Source organism: Osmia lignaria, chromosome 10 (genome assembly GCF_051020975.1).
Source record: "Osmia lignaria lignaria isolate PbOS001 chromosome 10, iyOsmLign1, whole genome shotgun sequence".
Lineage (NCBI taxonomy): Eukaryota > Metazoa > Arthropoda > Insecta > Hymenoptera > Megachilidae > Osmia > Osmia lignaria.
The window spans coordinates 14,565,980-14,577,827 of NC_135041.1; the positions used below are offsets into that span (position 1 = coordinate 14,565,980).

General features: G+C 43.5%; 1 protein-coding gene and 1 long non-coding RNA gene across 2 annotated transcripts; one reads left to right on the plus strand and one right to left on the minus strand.

Annotated features, from left to right (window-relative positions):
* Positions 1-1,742: 1,742 nt before the first annotated feature.
* LOC117611619 (cilia- and flagella-associated protein 43) lies at positions 1,743-9,317 on the plus strand. Its single transcript, XM_034339630.2, has 8 exons — positions 1,743-2,392; positions 2,471-3,218; positions 3,284-3,923; positions 4,007-4,802; positions 4,857-5,140; positions 5,205-5,630; positions 5,724-6,588; positions 6,657-9,317. The coding sequence occupies exons 1-8, from the start codon at positions 1,825-1,827 to the stop codon at positions 7,226-7,228; spliced, it is 4,899 nt and encodes a 1,632-aa protein (XP_034195521.2). The 5' UTR covers positions 1,743-1,824; the 3' UTR covers positions 7,229-9,317.
* Positions 8,946-9,453, minus strand: LOC143305736 (uncharacterized). The gene is made up of 3 exons (XR_013062898.1): positions 9,312-9,453; positions 9,147-9,239; positions 8,946-9,086 (listed from the first exon to the last, which is right to left on the minus strand). It is a non-coding gene; the product is annotated as an uncharacterized LOC143305736 (long non-coding RNA).
* Positions 9,454-11,848: the final 2,395 nt, after the last annotated feature.

The window sequence follows — 11,848 nt, forward strand, 5'->3', positions numbered from 1 at the left end:
AAGAAAGGACGAAGAAGAAGGAAAATGAAAGTGGAGGGTAGAGAGAAGATCTCGTTGGATAGAGGAGCCAGAGGGACGAAGGACGGACGGGGGTGTAGCAGAGAGCAGAGGTTACTTTTAATGTCTCGCGTCACGCAGCCCAAGGCACCGTGAGCCTCGCCTCGTCCTCCTTACTAATTTGGCGCCAATTTCCAAGCAACCTCCCAACAGCAAAAACTAACCGAACCATATACACCGCTTCTATATACATACACTTGTACCGTGCACTTCACCATGGGCTCTGATTAAATGCTACCCGCCGTCTTCTTCTTCTTCTTCTTCTTCTTCTTCTTCTTCTTCTTTCTTTCTTTCTGTATTCCTTCCTCTTCTGTCGTAGCTCTTTTCTTTTCTTTTCTTTTCTTTTCTTTTCTTTCTTGTACACCGTTCCTTTCGTCGCTCTTTGCTTTCGTCGTTTCTTTCCTGTTCGACCCGTGTTCCCACACTCCGTGGACGCGTACCGCACCAGGGACCATTGCATCCCTTGATGCTGGAACACGCACGCGTGTGCTGCTGCGTGTTCCGGACGACTTTCAACGATACTGCCATACCCTCTTCTTTCTTTTCTTTCCTTTTCCTTCTCCTCCTTCTTGTTCGGCTTAAAGCGATCGCTAAAACAGTTTCGTGGACTTTTTGGAATCTCCTTGGGAACGAACGTCGATGCTCTGTTCCGTGAATTTTTAACAGATTCAATTACTGCAGAATTTCGAGTTATTTAGTTTAATCGCTGGTCACGTTATCATTGGTAACTCTTCGAAAGGGTTATCACTTTGGAATTTATATATCGGTTAGAATAGATTGACGAGCAGAAGGACGAAGGGTGGTTCCCACACGGGTCGCGCGAGTCGCGAAGCGAAGGCAACCAGGACGTCGATAGGATCGGTCGTATGGCGTCGGGTTATGCAAATACGAGTCTCAGCGGGCGTCAATTTAATGGCGAGGCCACAGGTTCGGGCACCGTGGGCCACGCATCTCGTGGCGTAGAGGAGCGGCTGGAAGGGCAACCAAGTTTGACTGGCGATCAGTAGTGATGGACGTTCGATTCTCCTTCTGCGAGTTTCCGAGCAATTTTGCCCTGCAGGTAGTTGATGGGTTAGTAATCACTTCCATTTGCTTTAAATATCATTGGAAATTTTTCCAAGCTCTCGAGACGTGATTGTTTATAAGACAGTGATTATAGTAAGATATTCTTTGCTTTTCTCTTGATATTAAAAAAAAGACATTCAGGATATGACAGGTATCGAGATGTATGGAGACTGTCGGATGATGAAAAAATAGGGGTAGATTAGGACGAAAGGGGAAATGGTGACGAAAGAGCAACCGGGTGGCATGGATCCTCCGTCAGAAGTCAGTATATACGCATCCTCCTTCGAAGAGTTTGGCAGGCTTAAGACAAAAGGTGATTAGGATACGCGCAGTCGATGGTGGTTTATAAAGACCCCCATAGCGTGGCGTGATGAGGTCAAGCAGCGGGGAGTCATCCGTATACCGAGGGCCGATCAAAAACTTATCCTTGCCACGTGATATACTGCCCGTAGATGCCTGCCAACCTCTTTCTCCCTCTTTCCTCCCTCTGTTCGATGACCCGATGCCTGCATTCGCTGCCAGCGATGGACTCGACACTCCTCTTATCGCGTTTCGAACTACTTATTTCGCTGAATCGTAGAATTTCATTTTTCAATATTTCTTGCGATTTCGAACAAATGACGCGCGATCATTGCGACGGGATTTTCACAATTCCAAGCCAACTTTTTCGAGGTTACGGTTGATTCGAGCCCTTATTTTCCAATGTTATTGAATAACGACGCGTGGAGTCCCAGCTGGATTCGCGGTAGCAAACTTGACGAGATAGTTTGGATCGCGAAATACGTGTTAGCGTGGTGTACAGGCATTAACATCGTCTTCTTCAACATCAACGAGAAGAAACTTAGCTTTCGTTGGTGTTGGAACAGCGATTCTGGAGAAGGTGCACGATGTCTTTCTGGTCATTCCAAATTTCCAATCTTCGCTTTTGCCGAGAAAACGATGCAGCCCAGGATTATAGTCATATCTTATCCATCGATGACGAAAGTTTCCGAATGCACCGGTGGATGTCCATCAGGATACTTGGCCACTGCATTTACAGCACAAGATTACATGGTCTCCGTTGGTTTTTATCCTCATTTTTCTATGATCGTTTGGAATTGGAGAACTGGAGAGAAGATTATTTCTGTGAACACCCATATACGGGACGAAGTTGGACAAATACTTAGGATTACTCAAGGTGAACCCACTGTGATCGCGCAGATGGGTAAAACTTGTGGAACGATGTTCACCTGGGAGTTGAATATCGCTGGAAATGTTGCTGTCTTAAAAGGCGAGAATAGAATTTTTCAAATTTCACCGACATTCGAAATTTTCCAGGAGTTGTAACCTGTGTTAAAAAAAATTCCAGACCACGAAGTGCAGCTTCCTAATCACGGAAAGATCGCGTGGATAGACTGGTGTCCAACTTCTAGCGAGCCTCTGTTAGCCATCACAGACACATTTGGGCACATCTTCCTCAGCAACTACGACGGCAGCAACGTCTATCGGATCGTTTTATCCCAAAGATGCGGTATTTGCACGGACATCGCTTTGCCGTTGGTGCACTGGTTCCGAGACGGTATCGTTCTGCGGACAACCTTTTGTCAAATCCGATTTTACACGAAGAACGTCAGAAAAGACAGGTGGCAACGAACGTGGTACGTGACATCTGTAACCAAACCTTATATCGTTGTCATTCATCCTTCCAACAACAATCGGTTCTTCTATCACACGTTCGAGGGATATTTGATGCAAATTGATTTCTTCGAAGAGGACGAGAATCCCAGAATCAGCAAGTATTTGGATTATGGAGCGATTCATCGATTCGTAGATTTTGTATACCCTTGGTGTCATCATTTGGTAGTGTCGGATGATTCGAAGGGGTTGTTGATTCTGGAGTGTTACAGTGGAACACCAGTGTCCACGTTCGATGCAGATATCGATGGCGAGGTAGCTTGCCAAGTCTCTCACCCAGACTATCCGATGATCGTCCTGGGAACGACGCAGGGCGAAGCGATCTTCCTGAGCTTAGTTCAGCCTATTACGCCTACGATAGTGGCTAGCTTAAAGCTGCAGAGGGAACCTTTAGATTTGATTAAGTTTTCGTATTCTGGAAGGTGAGAAGATTTTTCCCATAAGAGTAGATTTATCTTTAAATTCAAACACATTGCATTTTTTACAGATTCCTGATAGCAGCCGAGAAAGCAAGTGGCAACTGCTACTGCATCAACCTGCATCGCGAGAAAGCGTACACGGTGCAAACTCTAATCCGTGTTCAACGTTCGATTACCGATCTTTTGGTCTATGAAGCATTCAGAAAACTGAGGGTGCTGGTGTTGTTCGTTGGGGTAGCGCAATACGAAGTGGGCCAGCAACTGATGGTGTTCGAGGTGCAAGAAAATCAGAATCTGGTCACCGATGTAGTCGAAATACTTGATTTACCTGGGGTCTATCGTGCAATTTCTTATGTTCCTGGAAATCCGACGCTGTTCGTCGGATCTCCTTATCTGACACGTCAACTGAGGGTGCAAAAGGTGCAAGATTACAAGGATGTAATTATGGTGGATGGTCTTGCCACGGGACATCAAGTTAGACTGGCTAATATCTTCGTCGATCGAGCCTGGATCAGCACTACAGCTCTGGATGGATTGGTTCTGGTCAGGGACAAAACTGTCCGACAGTTACAGACCTGTATTATGACACACCATAGAACTGACTTTGGTACCGTGAAGGCGATGGTGAACAGGAATGGAGATTTCATAGTGTGTATTGGGTATAATGGCTCTTTGGTTGCTGTAAGAAGCGTTCCTGCTGACAATAAGGTTCTCCTTTATTCTTATTTCTCCCCGATTAACTACTTTTAAAAATATAAATATTATTTTCCTCCATCTTTCTTTCAGCGTAGAAGAATACTGCCACTCCTGGTGACGAGCCTTTCATGTACAAGGTAGACTATGCTCTCTACGAGAAATACCAAAGGAAAATCTTCTCCGATTACGTCACTCTGGACCCCACGGCTTACGGTATACTGACTCGTCGAAGATCAGTGTTTCCTGGTCCTAAACAGAAAGACAAAACATGGTCGGAGTGGCGCGAAGAGTTTCAAATTCTTCAAGAGACAGAAACGTGCAAGGAAGAGAAGGAGAAAATTCTGCAAGATTTCAAGGCATTGAAAGGCAAAGTGAAGAAGCTAGTCGATGAGAACGAAGTCTGTCCAAAAATAGAAAAACTTCCGATGTCTTCGTTCGACTTGGATAAAGCAGGTCGTGATCACAAATTGAAAGCAGGTCGAGACGACTGCGAGGATCTTCGGTTAAAATTAGAACACGACATCGGCGAGATGAAGAGGGTGACAAGGTGGATTCGAGAGACTTTTTGGAATCCTCAGACGATTCTAGGTAAATCGATAATCGCCATCTTTGGCACCGAACACGTCACCAACTATCCCTCGGTTGCTGAAGACTCAAACGTTAAGTATCGTCTCCAGTTGGCCACCTTCTACAAGGAAGTTATACAAACGATCGTAGAAAACGAAACTTTCCGACCTTGGCAACTCTATGATAAAGAAGAACTTGAAATCGAATTGGGCAAACGATTGAAATTGAAACAAGAAGAGAGAAGAAGGATCGATTTGTTGTTCGCGGAGGAAGAGGACGAAGAGATCGTTGAAGAAGATACAAAAGAAGAGATAGCAATGGAAGGTAAGATTTCACCGTTATTTTATTATTTATATCTATCTTTCTATTTCATCAAAGGTACGACTACACATCGGTTTATCGCGGCGTCGCCGTATTATTCTCAGCTGGAATGTTACGCTTTCGATCAGCTTTTAATAAACAACTATTTCCTGATGCACGATTGCGCCGAACTTCGGATACACTTCAATCGCGCGTTCGATGAGATGTACGAGAAAAAAGAAAGGGAAATGAACATGATACAGGCACGAATCGAGAGAATACGTCATATCGACTCGGAACTGAGAAGCATGTTCGGTCAGCACGTGCCACGTGTCCCTACTGATTCTAAATGGCATTGGAAGGTATGATAATTATTTTATATTAATTATAGTACACCTAGATAATTTGATTGTTGTTGGCGCGTAGGAGAGGCCGGAAGATATTATCAAGGTTCTCGATCACGAAGTGAAGGCAAAGCCTTACGTTTCTCCGTCGCAACAAGAGATCTTAGACAAGCAGGCGGCCGAGGAAGAACGAATCAGACAGTTGTTGTTAGCTGATGATTTTCGCGAACGCGCTTTAATGACGATGATGGGTGGTGTACTGGAGGTTCGATGGGAGGACACCATCAAGATAGACGTACCTAAGCCTGCCTGTATGCTTCAAAAGAAACCGGAAGATTATACCGCGGAAGATCTTCAAGTGGTGAAACAGTACGAGAAGGATGTGCAATTTTTGCAGGAAGAACGGGAACGTTACAAGAGGATGCTGGAGACGGAATACGTCAGGGTGATGGGACTTCTTCAAGAAGGGATCGATAAATTTAATGAAAAACTTAATGAATTATTCAAGGTAAGTGTGCGTATCTTCTATTTTTATTTTTTTTATTTTTTAATTACGTACCATATCGAAAGTAAATCAATGAACCTTTCGGTTTCATTGTAGCTAAAGATGAACATCGAAGCAGCCATAAACCAGATGAATCTCCGTTACATCCGTGGGTATATACAAATTTATAATCGAGAACAATCGTTGCAAGAGGAAATGAAATTAAAAACACGAATTACGGAAAAAGAGGAATACGAGAATACCCTGAAGAGTGATTTACAGACCTACCAGAACGTTCATCAGCAGTTGATCGCGAAATACGAGCTACTAGATCACAAGCAGAAAGTAATGTCTAAAAGATTTAAATCCGAATTCTCGTCTATGAGTAAACTGAATCTGGAACTACTCGAGCGTCAATACAAACGTCGTCCAAAGACGAACTTAAAGAACCTTGGCCCTTCGGAGTTGCTGGAGCTTGGACATCACGTCCTGAAGAAATCACGACCAATTTTTTTACCATCAGAATGCAACGAATATTTGAAGGCCCTGGATCATCTGGACGTTCGACCGACCACCCTACCTCCAACCATAGACACCTCGCAGTGGGATCATCTGATTCGTCTGAGACGTTTGAAAATCGATGCAGAATTTAAGACGAGATCTAAACAGGTGCAAATAGTGGACGCGGAAACTGTGATACTCGGATTCGAACAGAGGATCGAGAAGTGCAAAGCCGAGGTTGAGAGAACGAAGAAGAATCTCGAGGAAACTCGGAGACGTCGAACGATTTCTAATCTGGACGTGGAGGTACAGCTGGTGCTGAAGATGGGACAGGTGGAGATAAATACCAACGGAAATATGAAAGACACCGAAACCGCGATCCTGATCTCGCACAACGAGATCGAATCCGTGAACAAGCTGATCAGGGCCGCGGGTGCGTGCAAGCTGAAAGCTTTGTCTCAGTTGTTGAATTTTCAGCAAGGTACAGTATTCTTAAAACTCCATTTCGTAAAAGAAGAAAACGTTGAGAGCTGGATTTTCTATGTACAGGTACACTGATGAAACAATGGGAGCACGAGTGTAAACGAAAGCGTTTGGAGGATCTGCGAGAGGACTTGCGGTTCACAGAATCGGTGACGGTAACCAAAGAGATGCAGTTGTTCTTGAAGCGTAAGGCTAGGGGTATGAAAGAGGACAAGACGCAGCAACAGCTGGCCGAACACATCGAGGCGATGAAGCAGGGATTCGAGCAGAATCTCGATGAACAGAAGGATCGATTGCAGTCGATCCAGACGGAGATCGAGAGCACCAGGAGCAAGAACAAGCAGCTCGATCAACAGATATTGGAGATGAACGTGGCGAGGTGCGAGATGGAGCAACGTCGCGATCTTATCGGCGAGGCGAGGCAACAGGAACACGCGGAGAAGAAGCTGAAGATGATCATGAAGCGAGCCGCGCTGATCAAGAAGCTGCAGGATAATTACGCGGAATTGTTGGAGCTGCAAACCGAGCACGAGCTGCTCAGACTCCGACGATATCCGACCTTCGGTTTCAAGATGCTCGACGACAAGCCAAAACCGAACGACGATCCTCCCTCTCGTTTCGATTCTTGTCCTTGCTGATGGATGTTTCGTAATTTTTTAGCTTTCGTAATCAGAATTTGTTAAGTTCGATCTACTTGTAGATCGAAAGACCACCACCATCGAAACGTTAATAAAAACGCTTAAATTACAGCAGACCGAAAGGATTTAATCAGGCTCGCTTTGCTGGCTCTCAGAAAAGGACAAGCGGCAATTTGCCGCGGCACATAAATCACACGGGGACCCAACATCCCTCTACATAATAGGCGCCGCGATCTATCCTCTTTTTCACCATAAATAACTGTACTAATAGTATAGCAGAGCGAGAGGATGAATGATGCCAAGGGAAGATGGCGTGGTCGCGAAACGATCGCGTACGAATCAATTTCTTCTGAGAAATTCCCAGCTGGGACCCGTTTCTCCACTACCCTTTGCCACCGATAAAAGTAGAAAAAAGAAAAAGAACTTGAAACTCATCGTGCGACGATTAAAGGACGGATTCTTCGCTATTCTTCGCTAGTCGATCGCGTGAATCATTTTTTATAGAAAGAGAAGTTGGGATATTGTTGAAGTTGATACAGCAAGGGTAATGGCTTGAAAGAATTTTTTTCTTTTTCTTGAAATTCATGAGACGAGAATATTATTATTATTGGTTTTCAACATTTCTGGATGCGGTTACAATCGGAAGTAATTTTTATTATTAATAAAAAGAGATAGATGGGTATGGTAAAAATGCCGACACGGTGAGCCTTCGATTATCCGTATTGTAAATATTTTCAGCTTAACGATCGTATGATTTTTATTAATGAACAGACCGGCCTCCGCGCAGCTTTTGTCCCCTAAATACTGTGGTGGTCGAAAGGTTATTCATCGGTTTGCTCTTTTTGTTGCCGCGGTAGCCGTGACGGGCCAGGGAATCCGGGATATCTGTGACCAGAGATCGATTAATCATCGTTTAGCCGCTGACATCGACGTAATACTGTCATCGTTACGTAAAAACACCGAGTCTCTGTTACGAAAGTGCCACTTACCTCGATTACTCTTGTTTGTTGCTTCGTTTCGAGATACCAGATAAAATATTGCTATATCGCTCGTTAAATAGTTCATTAATTGTGGAACGGCGAATGGGGAGGGTCGTTCTGCCAAACATAGCCGAACAAAAAGCTTAGATAATGAACGTTTTAATGTATGCAGAGATTGGAAAGGTGGAAATTAGTTGGTAAAACGAACGGTTTCGCAGTCTCTGCGATGTAGAATCGGAAGATCGCTTGGTACAGGAGGTTCGGAGTTCGGAGGGGGGGGGGGCGGTTATCGGGAAAGCTGGCACTCCAATCAATGCAAATCAAATCGAGAGCCGTGAATACGAAGCGTATAGTCAAATCAACCGAATAAAAGCTTCATGAATGTAAAAGACTGGTGAATGCGAGCCAATCTGGTAATGCGTCTTCTCCCTCCGCACCCGCGGTCGGTTGCCCTGCCGCCCTCTTAATCGGGGGTGAGAAAAAACACCCCTGCCTGGATATTGCGTTATGCTGACCACTACGCGTGTTCGACGACTCGTTAAAAAAAGAAAAGCACGTACACACAGACGTATCGCACCTCTTTATAGCGTTTTTGTGGTTTTTTTCTAGTGATAAAGAGATGCTGGAGTACCGAAGGGTTCAGATAAATCGTGATTTTCAGAATTTTCTGAACGAACGAGCGAATTGTTTTAAAATAGGGCTAAACAGAAAACACTGTGATTTATCATTTTAATTGCATTTAATTGTATTTTATTAATTTTATTTCTTTTCGAAGAGACCATGGGGTTTGCGACCCTCCGAAGTTAGGTCGTGCAAATCCGATGCATCGTACATGGATTCTCCGGTCGGTTTAGTGGATTCTACCAGTTCATAATATTCTACAAACGAAATTAGATTGATTCAAATTTTAATCGTGCCTATAGTATGTAAATTCGTACCATTTTCTGGTCGATATTTCAACTTCTCCTTTCGAAATGGCTTAACGTTAGGCGTATCATCGGAGTTGTATTTTCTGGATTGAGCAAGGCTTCCTACAGAAAACATTTTTATTGATGTTATATCGAAATTCTGCTAAATAGGGTTTTAGATTTCTTATAATTCACCGTTGAAACGTTGAAGCAAAAAATGTCGTAACATCGGATGAAAGCGAACTAAAGTTCTAATAACTAGAATTTTCAATAACACGTCGGTTCATCTCGAAAGGTAATTTAATGAAGCATCAAAACTTTCCTATTTCAACTTGACGTACTCGATTTGAAGTTTGCTATTTCAAGCTGCTTCAACTTCGTGTAGGTACGTATGTTACAATATATAATATTTTTCTGCCTTGTTTTCGAGCATGCGTACAAAGTCTCAGCGTCACTCACAGACATGTTTCCGCGTTATTAAAATTAAGGATTTACTGTATTTATCTTCTTGGCTTATTGAATAAACTCATTAGTCTCCCCTATTATTTTATCCTTTTATTTATTATTTTACCCCAATTTTCGGGCCTCGCGTGGACCACCCTTCCAAGTCATTTATTATTTTATCCCTCTTCATAGGCCTCGGCTCAACCTTCCCACTTATTTATTATTTTTTCGTTTTTAAGGGTCTCACGAGGCCCAACCCTTTATCACTGCATCCCTTACATGTCTGCATCCTTAACATCCCTGTATCCCTTATATCACTACATTCCCTGTATTCCTGCATCTCGTATATGCCAGCATTCCTTATACCTCGGCATCCCTTCCATCTCTGCACCCTTTATATCTCTGTATCCCTTCAACTCCAGAATTCACCCTGCATCTCTTGTATCCTTTCAACCCTTATAATAACTATATAAATAATCTACTTATGGCGACTGGTTCGAGTAAAGGTAAGTAAAGGTAAGTAAAGATAAGTAAAGGTAAGTAAAGATAAGTAAAGGTAAGTAAAGGTAAGTAAAGGTAAGTAAAGTCTTGTAACAAATAATTTTAAATTTAAATTTTTGCAAAATTTAGTTCCTTTTTTTACCACCAGAGGGCGCTGGTTCGACATTGAAATTTTAGTTCCAATTTTTCCCGCTAGAGGGCCAAAATTTGGGCAAGCTTTAGTTCCTTTTTTTGAAACCAGATGGCGCTGATTCGACGTCGAAATTTTAGTTCAAATTTTTCCCGCTAGAGGGCCAAAATTTGGGCAAGCTTTGGTTCCTTTTTTTGAAACCAGATGGCGCTGGTTCGACGTCGAAATTTTAGTTCCAATTTTTCCCGCTAGAGGGCCAAAATTTGGGCAAGGTTTAGTTCCTTTTCCTGAAATCAGATGGCGCTGATTCGACGTCGAAATTTTAGTTCAAATTTTTCCCGCTAGAGGGCCAAAATTTTGGCAAGCTTTAGTTCCTTTTTTTACCGCCAGGAGGCGCTATGATGGGATGCTTACAAAAGGGATGCAAGAATGTAAAAGGATGCAGTGATATAAGTGATGTAAGGATGTAGCGGATGAAGGGATGTAAGGAACACAGAGATATAGGGAATGTAGAGATGTAGGGGATGCAGGGATGTAAGGGATGCAGGGATGTAAGGAATGTAGGGATGTAAGGAATGCAGGGATGTAAGGAATGCAGGCATGTAAAGGATGCAGGGATGTAAGGAATGTAGGGATGTAAGGAATGCAGAGTTGTAAGGGATGCAGGGATGTAAGGAATGCAGGGATGTAAGGAATGCATGGATGTAAGGGATGCATGGATGTAAGGGATGCAGGGATGTAAGGAATGCAGGGATGTAAGGAAAGCAGAGATGTAAAGGATTTTTTTTTTTTTTTTTTTTTAACGTGGGGAAATCTTGCATAAGACCCCCCACCGACCCCTGTAGGAGTGCGGCGGGGGAGTGTCAGATTCTTACTGACTAAAACCCCACGGCGACCGACACTGGCGCTAATCAAGTGGTCATCATTCAACGAACGTCTTAAAGTTAACGCAAATAATCTTTACTTTGAATTTTTAACAAAAATTTGTTGCTCGATCGATACTGTGGTACTATAATTGTAAGAGTATGTACATACGTAAATAAAACACTGTTACAAATTGATTATGGACAAACTTTTATTCTACATTTTCAATTTACATTTGTATGTGAAATTAGTAGAATTTTGCTTGCACCAGCTGTTTTATAATAGCACAAAATGGAAGCCGTAAAATAAAAAAAAAAGTAAAAGGAAAAGAAAATCTAGCGACAAACGAAAGAAGGAAGTTTCATCGTGAATTTTCAGTGGTCACCTCTTTTCCGTATAAGGCGAGGCGATCTTAGCCGGTTGGCGCAATAAAAATTTGACACGATCGTCCGAGGATCGGTCGGCTAAGAAAAACGGTCGGCGCGCGGTGAGAGACAGGCAGGCAGGAAGGACGGTCGACTTTACGACTGGTGGATACGCGAAGGGCGAAAAGGGACGACAGCGAAACTCGTTATTATCCGACCGTACTTCTTCGTGGCGTCCAAGAAGAAGACGGGCCTGTACCCTGTACCGTCGATTGCGACGGCCGTCGGTGCACGCTCGCTCATCCACGGGCCACTTTCAGACCATAAAGAGACAATGGAACGTTCTTCTCTTGGCTGGCCCGCTGCCAGGCAGTAAACTCGCATTTTCGCGAACAAGAAGAAGCGTTTCGTTCTTCTTCGGATGGAAG